The sequence below is a fragment of the Mustela erminea genome, chromosome 6 (assembly GCF_009829155.1).
Source record: "Mustela erminea isolate mMusErm1 chromosome 6, mMusErm1.Pri, whole genome shotgun sequence".
In the NCBI taxonomy this organism is placed as follows: domain Eukaryota; kingdom Metazoa; phylum Chordata; class Mammalia; order Carnivora; family Mustelidae; genus Mustela; species Mustela erminea.
In genome coordinates this window covers 92,326,229-92,347,827 of record NC_045619.1, presented here as the reverse complement: position 1 = coordinate 92,347,827, position 21,599 = coordinate 92,326,229, and the positions used below count along the sequence as shown (strand labels likewise).

Below are 21,599 nucleotides of genomic sequence, written 5' to 3'. Positions count from 1 at the left end.
GGGGTTCCCGTTAGCATACGATGGCAGCGTTTTGTATTTCTACCCACGTTTCAAACAGGATCCAGAGAATGCTTCCACTCCTTTTTTTTTTTAGGTGGGGTTACGCCCTCGGAGCTAACTTTGAAACGTGAGGAGAGGCCTCAGAAGCTAGGCCTCTCCTGAGAAGCCAGGGATTTCGGAGACCTTAAGGGTTAGTAAAGGCATAGATACCTCAGATTTAAAAGTTTTTCGAATTCTCACGCGGTTCTCAGCCCGCCAGCCTTATCCCCTACCCTTATACCTTATCATTAGAAAGACAACTCACTCGTAACTGTAATATTTTGGAAGAGCAGTTCCGAAGTTAGGTTTATCTTTTCCCATTTCATATAGCAGGTGGACCCTGCATCTTTTGGTGTCACCACTGGGTGACACTCTCAGTCACAGGGCGGTTTTAAGTTGTATCTTTTGAGAATCTTGGTAGCTTCCTCACATTGAGATTATTAATCTCCTAGAAGAAATGAGTAGTTTATTTTAGGTGAATTAAGAGAATATCTTGATTAGTTGTCCATGTGTGGTTTCACAGTAGTTTTTCCCATCAGATGTTTCGGTCGTATCATCCTGGGAACCTGGACAAACCACGCTGATTTAGCCAAAGCCAAAAACTGATCGTTTAAAGTTTGATGAGCTTTTAAAAAAAGGAGTAAAGAGAATGCGGGTAGGGAGTACACATGCTGGTTGATACCAGTTAGTCTTTCTGTGAAATCTGATTTCTCACCCATGGATTCTAAACTGTTCTAGTGGGTTTTTGTGTATCCTGGAGTTACTGTTAAATTGGTAGCACTGAAATCTGAAGATTATATCAGTGGTCTCTTAATGCAACAAGTAAAAATTGAGTAACTACCTCTGTTATATGTCTTGTTACTTAAATAATGTTCTGCCATACTGTTATGTCTGTCCTAAAACATACCAAAACAACAACAACAACAAAAAATTTTGTAAGATTTTATTTTTTTATTCTACAGAGACAGTGAGAGGGAACACAAGCTGAGGGAGTGGGAGAGGGAGAAGCAGGCTTCCCCCTGAGCAGGGAGCCTGATGCGGCGCTCCATCCCAAGACTCTGGGATCATGACCTGAGCGGAAATCAGGAGTCAGACACTTAGCTGACTGAGCCACGCAGGCACCCTGAAAAGTTTTGAGTGAGATGAAAGGGAAATACGAATAGAAGAATAGTATTTTCTTTTTATTGATTCCACTTTTGAAGTCCCTGGAGTAAGTCACTAGTCTTGTGACTTGCCTTTGTGGATTTTGTGTTGGTTTGTGGAGTGATTCTTTCCATAAAATCTGTTTGTCAGGTCTGTATTAATTTGATTTTGATAGGATAATGTCCTCTGATGTGTTTTCAGGTATTATAGTCTGAAAGAATATGAGACCCTCCTGTCAGCCTGAAAAGGCTTTTTTTTTAAGGTTTTATTTATTTTTAGAGAGGGGGAGGGAGAGCATGAGCAGGGGGAAGGGCAGAGGGAGAGGGAGAGGGAGATGGAGAGAGTAAGCAGACTCTTGGGGAGCTGGATACCTGGCTCAGTCTCCTAACCCTGAGATCATGACCTGAGCTGAAATCAAGAATCGGACACTTATCCAGCTGAGCCACCCAGGTGCCCCTGAAAAGGATTCACTCTTTTAATCACGTTTGCTTGTCTTTGCTTTTTCTCTAGAGCACTTCTTAACCTTTTGGAGGTCACAGATATCTTTGAAACTCTGATGAAAGGTATGAACCCTCTTCCCAGAAAAAGGCATGTACATATACTTTGCATGCAATTTGAGGGGCTTCATAAAACTACGTTGTAGCCCTGAGGAGTCCGTGGACCTCTGGTTAAGAACCTATGCCTTTAATTCTGACTTCCAGGATAGTTAATGCTTGGTTCCACTGTTAATCTTGATGGAGTGATCCTGACTTTTGCATTGACCAGACTTTTATCTCTTTTTTTAAAACCCCAGTTTTATAAAGAGAATTTGTGGCTTTAGTATAGATTCTCAGATGGAAGGAACAAGCTGTGAAATAGGAGGGAAGAATATTATCTGAATTGATATGTAACTCCATATCAACAGCAAATTTCTGAAGATTTTGTAGAAATGTAGTCACTCTAACAGTGGGAGAGAGAGACTGAATGTGGGTGAAAATGTCTTGAACTGTAGTGATACCAGATTTCCATTCAATGGTGAAAAGCGGGACTATTGCAGAGGAGAGAACCACAAGGATATTTAGTGTCAGAATGTTGAGAACAGTGAGACATTTGTAATATTGAAGCATAAAGTACATTGATGATTAATGATAATTTGGAAGGGAAGGTAGGTGAACTGTGTGACCATAAAGGTGGAATGGAATGATATTGAAAAGGGCCTTTTAACTTGTGTAAGGTGTTTGGTTTTTGTCACATAGGCAGAAGGTGAGGAGCCTTTGAATATTTGAAAGGAAGAGCTGATGTGATCAGTTTGTGTTCTTTTGGCATTATGGAGGATGGGGTCTGGAGAGCAAGAGATTTTTTTACCAGTTAGATTTTTATTATAGTAGTCACTGTGCTGCTTAAAACCTTTTAATTATACCCCTGGCAATCTCTCCAGCTTAGTTTCTCACACTGCCAACCACTGTGGCTTTACTACATTTTATTCCTCGGAATAGCTGTGTTCATTAATTACTAACAGTTACTTAGAATTTACTATGTGGCAAGGTCTGGTCGAATCTATTTACATACATTGCCTGATTTAATTCTCATAATAACCTTGTAAGGTAAATGCTTTGTTATTCCCGCTTTAAAATAAGAAAAATGGAAACTCAGAGAGATTGAGTAACTTGCCCTAGGTTGCAGAGCTAATAAGAAGTGGTGACTCAAATCCAGGTAGTCTGTCTCCAAGGTCATGTTCTTAATCACTGCACTACCGTCTTTCTTTAGCTCAGAACCCAGAACTGTTACACATGCTTTCAGCTTTAGTGTTCCTTGCCACCTCCATACCCCATACCTTTGTCTAATTAAGTACTAACTCCCTTCAGATATCAGGCAAACATCATTTACCCAAGGAACCCTTAGGTTAGATAAGTTCTCCATATCCACACACATGATCAGACTACTTTTTAAAAACTTCTGTAGGACCCTGTACCTTTTTATATTAAACATTAAGTATGTGATCATTGGTAGCCTTGTTTTCTTACTAGATTGTAAACCTCACACGAGCAAGAACTCTCTCTCTTTTCTTTATGATTATTTTTCTTGTATCTAGGATAATGCTTGATGGAGTGAGTGCTTAATCACTGTCAAGTGAATAGACTTAGTAAGACCTAAATTAAGGTAGTGGATATTAGAATGGGAATGAATTTGAAAGAATTTGGGATATAAAATTGTAAGTAGTTGTAAATGGATTAGATGGGAGAATGAATCCTTATGTATACTATATTTTTTCCTATAAATGCACACCTATAATAAAATTTAGTTTATAAATTAGAGAGAGTAACAGATTAATAACAATAACATTGTCTCTTTCAAAATACCCGTTATACTGTACTCACCATTTTTATGATGATGTGAATGCCTACGTGATGAGATGAAGTGAGGTGAATGATACAGGTATCATGACATAATGTTAGGCTATTATTGATCTTATGAATGAGCCAAAGGTGGGGGGTTAGCAACTCAAAACTGGTGGGGGCTGAGATTTCAGTGACCAAGGTTTGAGTAGTCTAGGTTGAGAGAAGCCAGTTTTGGGCAACAGAGAAGGTAACTTCAGTTTTGTACTTAATGTCTTTGAGGTTTGCACTTGGAGATGTCTGATAGTCAGTTGGAAATATAGGTCTCCTTTTCAAGAGCTGAGAGCTAATAGTAAAGGTTTGGGACTTATTCAGGAAGTATTTATCGAGTGCCTACCATGTGCCACTGCCGTAGGTTCTGGGCATAGAGCAGTGAACAAAGCAGACAAAATTCTTGTTGTCATGGAGTTTATATTTTACTAGGGAAAGTCTCAATAAATAAGTCAAATTTACAGTATGTTAAAATAGTGGTAAGGTCTGTAGAAAAAAATAGGAGATATGTTAGGTAGTAGTACTCTGCGATTATGGGTATTGAAATTTTAAATAGGGTGACTGGGGAAGGCCTTAATAGAGAAGGTGATGTTAAAGCAGAGACTCGGGGGTAAAAGAGTGAGGTGTTTGTTTGTTTGTTTGTTTGTTTTAAAGATTTTGTTTATATATTAGAGCACAAGCAGGGAGAATGGGAGAGGGAGAAGCAGTCTCCCTGCTGGGCAGGAAGCCCGATGTGGGGCCTGATCCCAGGACCCTGGGATCATGACCTGAGCTGAAGGGAAAGGCTTAACAGCTGAGCCATCCAGGCGCTCCAAGGAGTGGGTCTTGTGCAAAGTGTTACAAGAGGACCTTAAGGTGATCATTAGGATTCTGGCTTTTACCCTTGAGATAGGTTGGAGGGATTTTGAATAGAGGAATGACATGTTCTGACTTTAATTTTTTTTTTTTTTCCTGACTTAAATTTTTAAAAGTTCACTCTGGAGGGCGCCTGGGTGGCTCAGTGGGTTAAGCCGCTGCCTTCGGCTCAGGTCATGATCTCAGGGTCCTGGGATCGAGTCCCGCATCGGGCTCTCTGCTCAGCGGGGAGCCTGCTTCCTCCTCTCTCTCTGCCTGCGTCTCTGCCTACTTGTGATCTCTCTCTGTCAAATAAATAAATAAAATCTTTAAAAAAAAATAAATAAAAGTTCACTCTGGATACTTTGTGGAGAATAAACTATAATGAAGTGCAAGGGTTAAGAGTTACAGTAATCTGTATGAAAGACCAGAAGGAATTAGATTCTAGTTATACGGTAGTTTCCTCCACCCCATTCATGGGGGATATGTTCCAAGACCTCCCAGTGGTTGCCTCAAACCTAGGGTACTGAATCCTTATGTATACTATATTTTTTCCTATAAATGCACACCTATAATAAAATTTAGTTTATAAATTAGAGAGAGTAACAGATTAATAACAATAACATTGTCTCTTTCAAAATACCCGTTATACTGTACTCACCATTTTTATGATGATGTGAATGCCTACGTGATGAGATGAAGTGAGGTGAATGATACAGGTATCATGACATAATGTTAGGCTATTATTGATCTTATGAATGAGCCAAAGGTGGGGGGTTAGCAACTCAAAACTGGTGGGGGCTGAGATTTCAGTGACCAAAGGCAATGGCAGGGCCAGTGGCCTGCAGTGATGGATGCTATCCACGCTACACTACCAGTTGTACCAATCTGTCAGCTCCCAAGTCTAAATCAGTAACCTATGCAGAAACCATCACTGTCAGTTTCTTTGTCAGGGAGTTTTTGTAAATCTTGGCTTTATGTAGGCACAATTGGGGAAGGAAAGAGAAGGGAAGAACAACTCCGTTAGAAGGTTGAGCTTTGAATTGCCTGAATATTTACGAGCAAGAGTTAACTTAAACCCAGAGTGGTGATGGGGAGGAATGGAGGCTTCTGAGAAAGATTAGGGGTAACGAGATAAAGAAGTTGTATTCTTTGTAAACAACAGCACCCTCTAAGCACATCACACAAATGATATACTTAAACTGTTAGATGATGTCCATTTGCTGGGGTTATGTAAGACTTCTCTTTTCTTCTGTACTTTTCAGAATTTTCAAACTATTCTATAGTAAACATAATACTTTTATAAAAAAGAAAACTTTTTAAAAAAGATTATGTTTGGGGCACCTGGGTGGCTCAGTCGTTTAAGCGACTGCCTTCGGCTGGAGTCATGATCCCAGGGTCCTGGGATCAAGACCCGCATTGTGCTCCCTGCTCAGCAGGGTGTCTGCTTCTCCCTCTCCCACTACCCCTGCTTGTGTTCCCTCTTTCACTGTATCTGACAAATAAACAAAAAAGCTTAAAAAAAAAAAAGAGATTGTATTTGAGTTAGTGAGAGCGACCGTTCCGGAGTGCACATGCGCATGCTCGTGCATGCAGAGGGAGGAGCGGAAAGAGAGGGGGAGGGAGAAAATCTTAACACAGACACCACGCGTAGTGATGACCCTTACATGGGGCCTGATTCCACGATCCGAGACCATGACCTGAGCCCAAACCAAGAGTGGAGTGCTCAATTGACTGAGCCACTCAGGTACCCCAAACGAATGAAACTTTTTAAAGTGTAACTAAGATCAGAAGCCTGGTTCTCCAGGAAGCAGAAAGAAAATGAAGAAACATGGTACCAATGTGGAAAAGATCCAGGTTCTTAAGAAATGGACCTTAGAGATCATTTAGAGTCTCCATTCTAGATTAATAATATTCAGGATATTGGTCTGAAGGCCAGTGCAGGGTCATGAGCTGTTAGTGGTTAGCAATAAGTTAAAAAAAATGAGTAAGCTTTTAGAAACTTTTATAGCAGTTTGGCATCACTGCTACATCCAAGTGTGTGATTCTTTTCCAATAACTGGTTTTTATTGTTTTTTACAAACGTATCAGTCCACCTGGCTGGAATATTTTAAAAAGTTGGCAGCCCCATCAGTCTGCCTAATTAAAAATATATTGATCTGTGAAATTTGGAAACCTGTGAAGCAGCGATTCTGTTTAATCTTGTCTAATCTTTAAGCCAGTGTCTAACATTTATGAAGTGCTTACTAGCTGCCAAGCACTATTGTAAAAGCTTTACAAATATTACTGATTTAATCATCCTAACAGCCCTAGGGACTAGGTACTCTTGCCTTATCCCTGTTTCATAGGCAGCTGAGGCACAGAGAGGTTAAATTAGTCATCCAGGGTTACATAGCTATAGGTGGTAAAGCTGAAATTTGAACCCAGGTGACTTTAGAAGAGGCTGTGCTATGCTTTTAATGGGTGATTTACTACCATGTTTCTCAGTAGAGGGTGCTGTTTGTTGAGTAGGCTAGTTCTCCACACAGTATCCCTGCTTGCCTGACCAACTCACTGAATTCTCCACCTGCCCAGTCATTGTATTGGGGGAAAAAGCACCCCTCTCCATTTTCAGATGCTCCCTTGGTTGAAAGCCTTCCAGAGATGCCTGGCATATTCCGTTAATTGTAAAGTTCTTTCTTTTATAGGGATCTGCTTTCTGACTTCTGGTTGATCTTAGATCTGTACTTCAAAGCCAGTGAAGTCATCTTTCAGTGCCCATCTATTTGTGCACTGATCTGCATATAGGATTTCTGGAGCCTTCCCTTTTCTGCTTGTTTTCCTTGGGTCAGCGTGTCCTTATGCTTCTTAAAATAAGAATCAAATAAATAATCATTTAATGTAGATTCTGTTTTTCGGTTACAGTAACCTAGAATTACTTTGGTAGCAAATCATACTGTTAACCCTCTTTGTACTTGTAATCATCTAAAATCCTGAGGTCTTTATCCTTTGAGTTACTGTTGAGTCAGATCTTGCTCATCTGATTTTTGAACAGTTTAAATTTTGAATATAAATGTAATACTTCATAGGGATACCTAGTCCTTCCAAATTGAATCTTCTTTTTGGCTCATTGTTCTCTGAGGAGCTCCCCTTCTTGCCCTCCCTGCCCTTTAGTTCTATCAGTAATCTATCAAGTCTTCCTTCCTCCCTCTGTTGTCTGCAAAGTTGATAAGCATAGCTGTTATATGTTTAGTCAAGTTACTGATTTAAAACTTCCACAGAACTTGATAGCATGCCATTAGAAATTTTTCTCATTTTGAAATAGATCCTTTAGTTGATCCATTGTTGACATTAAACTAGCTAATATATATGTCTACCTAATTCTTTAGTGGTAAGGCTCATATGCATGTAAATAGTAAATTGCAGTAAGGGATTTGGGATAATAGATAGTAAGAAGAATCTGCTTTTAGATAATTAGTTCTACTTAAAGATTCATTTTTTTCTATATAGAAAAAATGGGGGGGTGCAGACACCATCCCATCCCTAGAAATACCTAGGGATTTGTGATGATAAATAGTTGCATGAATAGGTAAGAATTCTATTAAAGTAGGACATTTATTCTTCATCATCTTTTAGAAAAGTCTTCTTGCATATTGAATATTAATTAGAGAGATCCAACTTTGTGGATCTGGAGGGTTGGTGGGTTTAAGAGTGGTAGTTTGGGATTGAACTTTTTTAAAAACCCAGGTTCATTCTGTTAACTAAGGAAAAGCTTTATTCTTTTTTCTCAGCTTGCTGAACTTAAGCAGGAATGTCTTGCTCGTGGTTTGGAGACCAAGGGAATAAAACAAGATCTCATCAACAGGCTCCAGGCATATCTTGAAGAGCATGGTGAGTGTTTTGTAGAGGCAGAGTGATATGAGTGAAGGGTTTAATTTTTTTTGGCTCTGCCATATAGAAGATTTCTCCTCCTTTAGGTTGTTGGTAATATAAGCTCTTAACTCTATCAGAAAACTCTTGATCATCTGAAACAGTGATTATAAAGCAAAGAAATACATCCCTCCCTTTTTTTAAGACATTAAATTTTATTTCAGCAAATTGTTTGAAAGGAAGTATGCTAAAACAAGTATCAATAGACTGAGGATTGGAGAATTTGGATTCTGATTCCTCTTATGCCAGAGATTTACTTGGTAACTTTGCATAGTCACTGTTTACTTCACTAGGTGTCTGTTCTGATCTATGAAATGAGACAAATGTTGCCACCCTTAAAATTCATAAACGTAAGGAATCTCTGGTCCTAACTCTGACATTCTACAATTCCACCTTTTTAAAAACCAACAGAACCAGCTTTATTTAAGGCATATTATCATCTCAGATTGTACAAGGCCCCGTTCTAATTTTTGTTTCCTTTTGTACCCATTCCTTTTATCCCACCTCCTTTAGGCAGCTATTCTAATGTGTTTGATATGTATTTTTTGTCTTTGTCCTTGTATAAACCTTGTGGTATTGTTTGGTATACACTATTTTTTTATAATTGGCAGCGAGGCCATATTTGCTTCTCACTTGTTTTCTCTAAGTATTGTGTGTTTTTAGGATATATTTATATTCGTGTGGCCTGTGGCTGTGTAGTCATCTAGTTTATTGATTCAAATTCCTGCATAGTGTTCTGTCATATATGGAATCCACCACATTTTACTTAATTCACCTGGCAACAAACACCTATATTGCCTCCTAGACTACTTCTTTCATCTTCCTTTATATTTCTGTGTGAGTGTCTTTCTGGGGTATATTCCCACATGTGGGATTGCTAATTAATATCTGTTCATACATGTACTCTTGGTATGATAAAGCACTGCCAAATTGTGTTCCAAAATTCCTCTGTAAATCTACAGTACTCTCATCATCAGTGCATAGGGGTTCTTTTATTTCCTCCACATACCTGAACTTGACACTATCCTATCAAGTGAGTTAATTTTTGCTAATCTTTTGGTTCAATTTACATTTCTCTCATTATTATAAAGTTTGAACATTTCTTGTGCTTATGGTTCTTAGGGATTTTTCTTCACCGTGGTTTCAGTGGGGTTCCCCTGAATGTAGACATTTTGTATTCCTAGTAACTGGTCCCTTTTGGTTTTAGAAATAAATACCTTCTTCATCATTTCTTTTTCCATGGTGTCCTTAGTTTTGGAAAATCTGCAGTTTTTCATATGTCACTTTTGCTTCAGGGTTTTGTTTGTTTCTTAAAGAAATCCTTCCCTACCACTAAATCTTAAAGATATTCTCCTACATTACTTTTTATTAATGTTATAGTTTGACCTCATTACAGTTTTTTAGTCTAGCTGGAGTTCAATTTTGTATTAATGTTAGGTAGAGAATATAGTCTTATCATCTCCATGTGGAGCAGATTTTATAAGCATCAGTTCTGGCTTCCATTATTGAATTTTATTTTGGGAAAGCAAAATGATTATAATTTTAGCTTAAGTACAGTGATCAAGATGGTTTTTTAGCAGGGCTTGACCTGAATATTTTAATATTCTTTAGCTGAAGAGGAGGCAAATGAAGAAGATGTACTGGGAGATGAAACAGAGGTGAGTTGGAGAGAGTAAGGTTAGTCGCTGGCCTGGCAACTTGCTGCTACCTTGGCCATATTGCTTAACATCAATCAGTAGAGGCCTTAAATGCTAACTTGTTAGGGGAGCATAGAGGGGGAATGAAGGTTTTGGAAAACTGGTTCATTTTTGAGTTCTCATATTCTTTTATTGATGGGTATTTACTGTTGATTTATATTAACCATTGTTTCATTTGGTTTTAGGAAGAAGAACCAAAGCCCATAGAACTGCCTGTCAAAGAGGAAGAACCTCCCGAGAAAACTGTTGATGTGTAACTATCCCTTTTTTATGATCTGACTACAGGGCAGATAGTTACGGGTTTTGGAGGGGTTCAGTCTTTCATGTTTACCTCTTACACATTCCATTGGCTTTTTTCGTTTTCATTAGATCATAAATTTTCAGAAGAGTCTACTTCATTTCAAATACATGGTCCCAGGGAAGCAATGTAGTTTGTCTCTGGGTAATATAATAGATAATTAGGATGGGGAGACTTCAGTCCCAGACTGAGTTTAGTTCTAGTCTTTGTTGTAGTACCATAATAGATGATTCCTTTTCTTCATAGAGAATCGTCTAGATTCTCTGTGTATGAGAAATTTTGTAAGGGAGGAGGGTTCTGAGCAGAGATGATGTCTCTTAGGTAACTCTGTATTCTTTCTTCCTTTTTGATTTACAGTGGAGGAAGGGAGGACAGAGTACTAGAGTAGAAAGTGGACCTTGATTTATTTAAACTGTCCCACAAGGTTGATCACAAACTAAAGGTTGATCATAAACCTTTCTTGGGGGGGGGCTCTCAAATCCAGCACGTTAGTAACAATTGAATCCTTGTTAAAATTTTTGTTCTCCTAGCTGTATTTATGCACTATAAAAGACAGTATATGTGCTAATGAAAAGTCAAACACTACATAGAGGAGTATATAAATTAAAAATTATGTACCCCTTGTCTCCACCCCCTGTCTGACTTCCAAGAGGTTTTCAGTATACTCTTTTAGAATGTTACATGGGAAGTTTGTGTATATGTATATATACAGATACATCGACACACTAGGTATATTGTGGGTTTCTTGATTTTTCTCAGATCTTTTTGTATCGTTATACAGTAATGTTTTTATTTAAATGTTAGTTATTACACGGCAGGATTCTAAGTGTTTTACATGTATTCTCATTTAGTCCTCACATCAGCCACATGAAGTGGTGTAATTATCTTTGTAAGTGGTAGGTCTCTTTTTTTAGCTTGTTATTGTGGGAAATTGCAAGTATTTCCACAAGTTACGAGAAAAGTATAGTAGACCCACATATACTTATCACCCAGATTTAGTAGTTATCAGCTCAGAACCTTACGCTTTCTAGCAGCTAATAGCCCTCAATTCTATGGATGAATAGTAATTTCACCAGTCTCTTGTTGATGAACATTTAGATAATGCATAATAGCAGAAAATGTAGTGCTGCATGTCCTCATGCAACTATTTTTATACTTCTGCAAGTATGTCCATATGATAAATTCCTTGCAGTGGATTTGCTGCATCATAGGAGATGTACATTTAATGTTTCATTAGATTTTATCTAATAATACTGCCTCTCCCTCACCCCTGTTAAGGAAGGGGAGTGAGGGGCTAAGGGAGAGAGAGAATCTTAAGTGGGCTCCATGCCCAGCACAGAGCCTGATGTGGGGCTCGATCTCATAACCCACATCATGACCTGAACTGAAATCAAATTAAGAGTTGGACACTTAACTGACTGAGCCACCTAGGCACATCTAATAATACTGCTTTTTAAAGCCAGGTAATTATCTTCCATCATAGGAGATTCATGGTTAGATATAATGCCTTAAGGAAATGCTTAGGAATACCTTTAAAGTAGCAATGTTTTGGGGACCTCTGGAGCAAAAAGGAAGATGAGGTGAATACAATAATAATTGGCTTGTGTGGATTAACAGTGAAGTTGGAAAAAATTTTTTTTAATTTTATTTATTTATTTGACAGAGAGAGATCACAAGTAGGCAGAGAGACCGGTGGAGAGAGGGGGGGAAGCAGGCTCCCTGCCGAGCAGAGAGCCCGATGCGGGGCTCGATCCCAGGACCCTGAGATCATGACCTCAGCTGAAGGCAGAGGCTTAACCTGCTGAGCCACCCAGACGCCCTGAAGTTTGAAAATTTTGTAGAAGTTCATTATCCTTAGACTATGTAAAATGTGTGATTCTCTTATTTAGAGTGCTTAAATTTTATTAAAGAATTTCTAAACAAGGAAATTGAAAATGTGTATGCTGCGAGGGTGATTTTCTCTTTAGAGTGATAGTAGTGGTTAGACTACTATGTATGTTAAGGAAAGTTCTGGGTCCCGATAGTTTGGAGAATGTCTCATATGTGACTATGGGTAGGAGAGAAATTTCTCAGCGAAGAGAATAAATTTCCCATGAGTTCCAGAATGTGATTTGTATTTATTGCTTGAGCTTAATTGTACCTGAGGGAGCTGGAACACAGCAGAAAGAAGCATCCTTTCTGGGGTTCCCTTTCTTCCATGAGGTGTACTGCAGTGATTGTGCTTCAAGATGGGAATGTGAAGAAAGTCATTAGCTTGGGGGTTATTGGAGAAGACTGTTGTCTTAATGGCACTGGACTTAAAGTAAAAACATCAAACTTCAGTGTCCCTTTCTATCTGAACAAGACAGACAGAGGCTTGGGGAAGTATGGATGACCCGCAAATGAGAATTCAGGAATTTCTTTAATAATATTCAGGGCTAATTTAGGTACTTTGAACATTCAAAAGGAGATGCCCTTCATCTTTGGCTTGAGGTTCTCCAAAAATATGCTACTGTTTCTAGTTTGATTCCTCTCACTCCGCTACCCCTAACCAGGGTAGTTAAATATTGTAGGATATAGTTATGGTCAGCAGGGGGCACCCATTGCTTATCTGTCAGTCCAGGGATCTCCAACAAAAGGATGGAGAGAGAGTTCCTGTTCCAGAATTGCTTCCTCTGAAAATGCCATTAAACCATTACTACCTTTCAGGGCATCAAATGGGAAAAGTGTCCGGGATATTGGAACAAAGGCTGCCCATGTCTCTAAATGAGGGACCTTAATGAGAGACTGGTTATGACCCACAGTTTTATGGGAGTTGTTTGGTGGATGGTTAATGCCCTTCCATTTATCCTGGGTACTTCTGAACTTTGTCTCCCGCCCCGATGGTCCCCCCTCTTTTGTTTTCTCTTAAACCTTTTGACTAGTAACTTAACCATGTTTTCCTAATTCAAACTCCCCTTAGCCTTTTTTCTTCCCACTCCCTCTGGCATTTTTATTTGTCTCAATTTGACTGTTCCAGCTGGAGCTACACTCCCCGTGGGAGAAATAAGGGATTTGTAAAAGAAGGAAACCAGAGCTTGTAGAGCACTCGTTAATTGTTGTGATGAAAATTGAGAGCTGCCATTTAAATGAGGGTTGGAGAAATAGTCATTAATCCAGAATAAATTTAAGGTTCCTAAAAGTAAAAGAAGTGGTTTCCGGTGTCCTTTGAGTGTTTCCTTTTCAAACCAGTATATTTAACCAGACTTTTTCCTGATTACTTTTTTATAGTTTAGCAAAGTAGGTTAGTCTACTGTCTGAACTCTTACCAATAGATGGCAGCTCAAGAAACTGAAGTTCTAATGGGCTTCGTTTTTTTTTTTTTTTTTTTTTTTTTGGACTAAGGGGTAATAGAGAGATAAGGGACAGAGGACATGATTCAGGTGAATTCTTACATATTCTAAAGTTGTGGGTTAGAACATCAAGTTTTCTGGTTTTAAAAAATTTCTTCTTTTCCAGGGCAGCAGAGAAGAAGGTGGTAAAAATTACATCTGAGATACCACAGACTGAAGTAAGTATTTTGCTCCCTAGAAGACCAGCAGTCTCTCTCTTTATCTTTCTGTTTCTTACCTTTTGTTTTACCTGTATGATCACTAAAAAATTGACTCATAGGCAGAAAATCAGTATTGACAGATTTTGGTATTGATATATTTTTCTACCACCTTACTTGGGAAAATATCTGGGCTGGCATAGTCACCTTTGAAGTCCTAGTTTTTTTGTATATAGTCCTAAGGCCTTAGAGGTAACTCTCTTTAAGATGTTTACAAACTAGATTAGAGTTTGGGAGGATTATTCCTTAGAAGAGATGAAAAGTAATAACGGAAGATGTCACTACTTCATAGCTGGTAAGACTGAAATTTCTCTGGATTCTGTGTCCATATCTCTAAAGGTTTCCAATTGAGATCTATGTGGGGTTTTTTTGTACCTTTTAAGTAGAGATGACATAGGACAATGCTGCCTCATTTCTAACTGAAAGAGTACCACTAATGTTGGAATCAAGCTGTTCCTTTGATCCCTTTTCAAAGGTCAACCAAACACAGCTTTTGTCTTCTTGGCCTCGTGCAGAATGTGGGTTTTATTTTATTCCTTTCCTTTTGTTTTTGAGGACATGAATGTAATAATAGTCTTTTGTGTTTGCATTCTGGAAAGGGCTGTTGAGTTAAGCCCTGGATAGATACAACCTGATAATCCTCTAGAATTGTCAGTGTTCTCAGTTTAGACCTTATGAAATATACTCCTCATTTTCGAAAGCTACACACTTCTAAACAACTTTTCTCCTTAAAGAAGGAAACCACACATTAATTTTTCTCTTCCCCTTTTTTTGTCTCTTTATCACCTAGAGAATGCAGAAGAGAGCTGAACGATTCAATGTACCTGTGAGCTTGGAGAGTAAGAAAGCTGCCCGGGCAGCAAGGTGAGTATCCTAGACTTTTGGATCTGAGACAGTGAAAATATGAAGGCCCTAGGTTTTAAATACAATTGTTGGGGCGCCTGGGTGGCTCAGTGGGTTGAAGCCTCTGCCTTCAGCTCGGGTCATGATCCCAGAGTCCTGGGATCGAGCCCCGCATCGGGCTCTCTGCTTGGCAGGGAGCCTGCTTCCTCCTCTCTCTGCCTGCCTCTCTGCCTACTTGTGATCTCTGTCTGTCAAATAAATAAATAAAATCTTTAAAAAAATAATAATAAAATAAATAAATACAGTTGTTGATTTTAAGTAGAGTAGAGACCTTGCTGAAAAGAAACGCTTTTTTTGGCTCTGTTCAGAATTCTTGCATGTAGAAGCTATAGATTGGGTCTCACCAAGCAGGATTTTTGTAATAGGTGAAAGTCAGGAACTGTTACTCCCGGTTTTGATAAGGTTTCCTTTTAGCTTATTCTCTGGTCTCTTGGTGAGAAAAAGAGTAAACTGAACCTCTTTCATGGGGTTGTTAGAATTAGCTAATGATTGCAAGTCTTGAGATCACAAGCAAGAAGTGCCATATGTACACTTGACACGGAGACAGACAAGCAGGAGTGTGAACAGCTTCCTAAAATTTAGCTTGTTTTTCTTTCTACAGATTTGGGATTTCTTCAGTTCCATCAAAAGGTAAGAATACAGAGACTCTTCTAAAAACTTTTAACTTTTCTGTCACAACAGATTTCATTTCTCCAAAACAGTCACCTTTTTGCTTTACATAAAACCATACTTAAGGCTTCCTTGGCACTTTAGAGAAGGTGCTGAAGTTATGAGAGAGTGGGAGGAAGTGTCGACATTTGTTTTCCTTTTCTTGGACATCTTTAGAGAAGTTTCTGGTACTTTGCCTGTTTATTCTGGTGTCTCAAGTCAGTGTGTAATTACTACGTACCTGTCCCATGTTATACTGCCTTGTGTAAGTGGTGAAAGAGAAAAGAGAGTATCTTTTACCTCAACAATCTTAACTTCTAGGAATTTCCAAGGAAATCATGTTGGATGGCTTAAAGACCTAGTTAGCCGTAAGGATTATCACAGCATTATTTTTCGTGATCAGTAAGTAGAAATAATGTAATACACAGTAGGGAATTTGTTAAATAAATGTCTACCATGGTATAGTAGACTATGCAGTTTTTAAAATGATATTGAAGAGTATTTGTCAGAAAAATACTAAATAAACATAAATTTTAAAATTAGCAGTATATTTCCCTTTTGGTAATAGAAGTGCATGTATTTATAGATAAATAGGTTTGGATGACTAACCACCCAAACGCTTGGGTGGCTCACTTGGTTGAGTGTCTGCCTTCAGCTCTGGTCATGATCTCAGTGTCCTGGGATTGAGCCCCATATTGGGGGGGGGGGGTCCCTGCTCAGCGGGGAGTCTTTTTCCTCCTTCTGCCCAACCCATCTTCCTTAGTCCCCCACTCATGCTGTCTCCCTCCCTCCCTCTCTCTCTCTCTCTCTCTGTCTCTCTCTTGCAGATAAACAAAAACTTAAAAAAAAAAAGGGAATTTTCTTAAAACAAAAACCAACAACAAAAACAGGTTTGGGGGGTGCCTGACTGGCTCAGTTGGTGGAGCATAGCAGTTCTTGATCTCAGGGTTGTGAGTTTGAGCCCCATGTGTGGTGTGAAGTTTACTTAAAAATAAACATTTTTTTTTAAATGGGGGTACCTGGTGGTTCAGTTGGTTAAGTAACTGCCTTCAGCTCAGGTCATGATCCCAGGGTCCTGGGATCAAGTCCTGCATTGGGCTCCCTGCTCAGTGGGGAGCCTGCCTCTCCCTCTCCCTCTGCCGTATCCCCTGCTTATGTGCACCTACTTTCACTCTGTCAAATAAATAAATAAAATCTTAAAAAAAAATGGTTGGAGGGAATATGTGCTAAATCCTTAATACTCATTGTCTCTAGTTGGAATTTTGAGTGCTGCTTTCTACTTGTCTGTTTTTTTAATTTCTGCATTGAGTATCTTGTAATAAATTAAGAAGAAAGTTACATTTATCTATTTATTTATTTATTTGAAAGTTACTATTAAAAAGAACATAGTCCAGTTTTAGAGACTTAAATTTTAAATGTAATTTCTTAATCGAATTTAGTTTTCTTAGTGATCTGTCCATTTGAAGTGTATTAAGATGTCCTCTAAAAATGTAGCATTTGGCTCTGCTTTTTAAAAGACTAGCAAGGGGCGCCTGGGTGGCTCAGTGGGTTAAAGCCTCTGCCTTCGGCTCAGGTCATGATCCCAGGGTCCTGGGATAGAGCCCCACATCGGGCTCTCTGCTCGACGGGGAGCCTGCTTCCTCCTCTCTCTCTGCCTGCCTCTCTGCCTACTTGTGATCTCTGTCTGTCAAATAAATAAATAAAATCTTAAAAAAAAATTTTTTTTTAAATAATAAAATAAATAAAAATAATAAAAGACTAGCAAGGGGTGCCTGGGTGTCTCAGTGGGCTAAAGCCTCTGCGTTCAGCTCAGGTCATGATCCCAGGGTCCTGGGATCCAGCCCCACATTGGGGGGGGGGGGGCTCTGCTCAGCAGGGAGCCTGCTTCCTCCTCTCTGCCTATCTTTCTGCCTACTTGTGATCTCAGTCTTTTAAATAAATAAAATATTTAAAAAATAAATAAAAGACTAGCAAAATTCTGGCCACTATCACTACATGTTTTACTTTATTTTTTTTTTCCCAAAGATTTTATTTATTTGAGAGAGAAGCGCAAGCTGGAGAGAAGGGCAGAGGTAGAGAAAGAAGCAGATTCCTCGCCAAGTGCAGAGCCCAGTGTGCGTCTCGATCCCAAGATGCTGAAATCATGACCTGAACTGAAGGCAGGTGCTTAACTGACTGAGACATCCAAGTGCCCTCACTACATGTTTTAGAAACAAGATATTTTCCGGCTTTTAGTTATATCAGATATCAAGAAAGATGCAGTAGGATTGGTGGTAGTACAGCAAAATTTATTAAAGACCTTAGATGGTGCTGTTTGAGGAAAGACAAAAGTTAAAATTAATAGTCTAGAAAGGAAACCTAGGGGCACCTGGGTGGCTCAGTGGGTTAAAGCCTATGCCTTCAGCTTAGGTCATGATCCCAGGGTCCTGGGATCGAGCTCCGCATTGGGCTCTCTCAGCGGGGAGCCTGTTTCCCCCGCTCTCTGCCTGCCTGTCTGCCTACTTGTGATCTCTACCTGTCAAATAAGTAAATATGATCTTGAAAAAAAAAAAAGGAAACCTGATCAATAAAATAACGTATTGATAACATTTACAGTATCATTCATGTAATTCTAACATCTTTAACCTATAGAGTATCTTAAAAGAATAGAGTTTGGCAACGTTTGAAAGGAAATGCTTTTTGAGTAAGAATGTAAAAACATCTAACAGTTCCTAGTACGTGGGTTGTGGCTAAAGTTGAATCTGTACCTGAATGTTTATTATGGAGAGTTAGGGAACCAATTATACAAGACTGTGATGACTTAAAATTCTGAAAAAAAAATTTTTTTTTTCCTTAAAGATTTTATTTATTTGAGGGATGCCTGCATGGCTCAGTTGTTGGGTGTCTTCCTTTGGCTCAGGTTACGATCCTGCGGTCCTGGGATTGAGTTCCTCATCGGGCTCCTTGCTCAGTGGGGAGCCTGCTTCTCCCTCTGCCTGCTCTGCCTGCCACTCCCCCTGCTTGTATGCACACACTCTCTCTCTCTGACAAATCTTTTAAAAAAATTATATACTTATAATTCAGTGGTTTTTAAAAAATACATTTACAGGGTTCTGCAACTATCATCTCAGTCTAATTTTAAAACATATTCATCACCCCAAAAAGAAACCCTGTACTGATAAGCAGTTGTTTCTCTCTCCACCCCCACCCAAGCAAACACTCATTTTTTCTATGCATATTAATTTGCTTTCATATAAATGGAATTATACAATTCATAGTTTTTTGTACTGGCTTCTTAGCACTAACATATTCAGGGTTTGTTCGTGTTGTGTGATACATTAGTACTTTATTTTTATTTTTTATTTTATTTTTTATTTTTATTTATTTATTTATTTATTTTTTAAAAGATTTTATTTATTTATTTGACAGACAGAGATTACAAGTAGGCAGAGGAGATAGGCAGAGAGAGAGGAGGAAGCAGGCTCCCCGTCGAGCAGAGAGCCCGATGTGGGGCTCTATCCCAGGACCCTGGGACCATGATCTGAGCCGAAGGCAGAGGCTTTAACCCACTGAGCCACCCAGGCGCCCCCTTAATTTCTTTTTAATGTTGGATAATATTTCATTGTTTGGGTATACCACATTTTACCTATCCATTCATTAGCTGATGGACATTTAGGTTGTTTTCACTTTTTGGCTGCTATAGATAATGTTGCTATGAACATTCATATACAAGTTTTGGTATGGATGAATGTTTTCATTTCTCTTGTGTGTATACCTATGAGTGGGATTACTGGGTCATATGGTAAACTTTGTTTAACTTTTTGAGAAACTGCCAAATTGCTTTCCAGAGTGGCTGTACATTTTGTGTTCCCATCAGCAGTGAATGCAGACATGATCTCTAGATGTAATGTTTGCTTTTTTTTCTCCCTTTTAAGATAAAGGGTAATTGTCCTTTATGCTTTTTCTGTACTAATTTGATTTGAAGACTGTTAGCTCCCTTTATGATTTTTAAAAATGTTAAGTAAAACTTGTATTTGCTTCTTTAGGTCTCTCATCTGATGCCAAGCCTATGGTAAGAAATCTTTTTTTATACCTTGAGGGACAAATCTTAACTCTGGTTTTAAAGTTGGAGATAGCTCCCCAGATCAGAGGAATTTCTGAGATCATAAGAGTTTGGTGACTGTTTTCAATACAGTGTTTTATGTCCTGAATAAAATGGATTGTTTGAGTACTAAGAGGTTAGGAAAATTGCTATATCTTTCAAGTCACCGTAGACATCTTCCTTCCTGTCATTCCTCTTGAGAAAATGAGTAGATTTTGTTAGCTAGAGGACAGTTCATATAATTTTTTGTTTTATGGTACTGTAGTTTTAGGCCTTGTCTAATGGCTTTGAAAAATGTCTAATTCTTAGTTACCACACACAGATCTCTGGAAGCTGCTTATGAGTTCTGACTTTATGAAATCCTGCTCTTGAGTTTATAGTGCAGTATGGGAAATGAAGCTGAAATGTAGGAGTAGCAGAAAATTGAGTTGGGTTCTAGTGGTAGATTTGTCTTCTGAAGAAAGGAGAGCTGTGTATAGAGTTAAGAGCTACTGAAGAGGCTATGTATAGGATTTAATGATTTTGAACTGTGAATAATGGACTTGTTTGGAGGTGATTATTCAGATATTTGCTTTTTTAAGCAGTGTTTGACCTGCTTTTATCTTAAACCTCTTTAGGCTCTTGCCACCTTTGATGAACAAAGGAGGCTGAGTTGAATGTTTTATTGCATTCCAGAAGAGGTTTTTTAATAATTAGTGGCATGGATGGGTGCTGCTTAGTGTCCTGATTTGCCATATAGGGTATCTTTGATATTGTAGGCTTATTTGAACTCTTAGCTTTGGACTATAATTTCTGCCTTTTGTATCTTCTGTTTTGATTTTTTAGAATATGGGTTTTTCCCCCTGTGTTTTTATAGGTTAACCTGGATAAACTAAAGGAAAGAGCTCAAAGATTTGGTTTGAATGTCTCTTCCATCTCCAGAAAGGTAAAGTACTGTTTTTGCCACCTTAGAGCAGCTGGGAGACTACATAGCCTGGAAATGACTATCCTGAGAATATAGCTAGCTATTCATATTCAGCACTTCATTTCATGAAATCTTTAGACTCTCACCTCCACTCACTCACTGTTGATTATGTTATAGGAATTATTTCACAAAGCAAATAGGTTTGCAGGTTTTTTTCCATAGCTTCCTCCCAAGCTGTTAGAACATGGTCTATATTTCTCTTGGTTAAGATGTTGTAGTCATTGATGGTAAAAACTTACTACATCTACTTTAACTTCTGATATAGTCTTTTTTTTACCCCCCCAAAGATTTTATTTATTTACTTGAGAGAGAGTGGGTGAGGGAGTGAGCATGAGCAGGGGGAGGAGCAGAGGAAGAGGGAGAAGCAGACTCCCTGCCAATTAGGAAGCCCAATGCAGGGCTCTGTCCCAGGACCCTGGGATCATGACCCAGGCTGAAGGCAGTTGCTCAGCTGACTGAGCCACCCAGGCGCCCCTCTAATATAGTCTTAATGGAAACAGGAGATGAAAATCCTGTCATTGGGTCAAAGGTACCTAGAAACAAGGTTCCCTAGAACAAAAATAAAGTTATTTCATTCTTTCTGCCCCTCTGCTAACTGACATTATTGAGTTTATTAAGCCAGTGACTTTGTTGACACAGTGCTGCATGGAGTGATCAATTTTATAGGGCATTGTTGTGTTTGGAGTTTTGCCAGGCACGTTCTTTTGGAGAAGATGCTGAGGATTCTCCTTTGCTTTGAGCAGGTAGTCTCTTAATCTGTGTTCTGTGAGAATGAAAGCACGTTTCTTGGTTGTGGAAGTGGGGGCAGGGTTGAGGGAAGACTCTTTGAAACCAGAGGAACTATCAAAAGAAAAAAAAGTCATTGGGGCACTTGGCTGGCTCAGTTGGAAGCAAATATTACTCCTGATCTTGGGGTTGTGAGTTTGAGCCCCGTGTTGGTTGTAAAGGTTATGTAAGTAAATAAACAAACAAACTTTTGAAGGGTCATTATTTCCCACTGAGTATGGAAACATTTAGCTCTCTGGAAGTCCATTGGGAAACACTATCCTCTGACAGTGACTGTTAAAATTTTTGCTCAGGAGAAAAACTGAGCACTAAAAAGTACAAACATGTATGCCCCAATGGGACTTTCTAACCTTATACAGAGCT

General features: G+C 38.9%; 1 protein-coding gene across 3 annotated transcripts in view; it reads left to right on the top strand.

The window, feature by feature from the left end:
* SARNP (SAP domain containing ribonucleoprotein) overlaps positions 1–21,599 on the top strand; it is a 44,935-nt gene that overhangs the window by 495 nt on the left and 22,841 nt on the right. For all 3 annotated transcript variants that reach the window (XR_004286983.1, XM_032348546.1, XM_032348547.1), the window contains exons 2-9: positions 8,153–8,252; positions 9,903–9,949; positions 10,174–10,241; positions 13,764–13,815; positions 14,645–14,718; positions 15,359–15,387; positions 19,431–19,456; positions 20,343–20,411. Coding sequence is in view for 2 of the 3 variants with exons in the window: in XM_032348546.1 (XP_032204437.1) it covers positions 8,153–8,252; positions 9,903–9,949; positions 10,174–10,241; positions 13,764–13,815; positions 14,645–14,718; positions 15,359–15,387; positions 19,431–19,456; positions 20,343–20,411 (465 nt within the window). In the remaining variant the exon portion in view is untranslated. The remainder of the gene's footprint in view (positions 1–8,152; positions 8,253–9,902; positions 9,950–10,173; positions 10,242–13,763; positions 13,816–14,644; positions 14,719–15,358; positions 15,388–19,430; positions 19,457–20,342; positions 20,412–21,599) is intronic.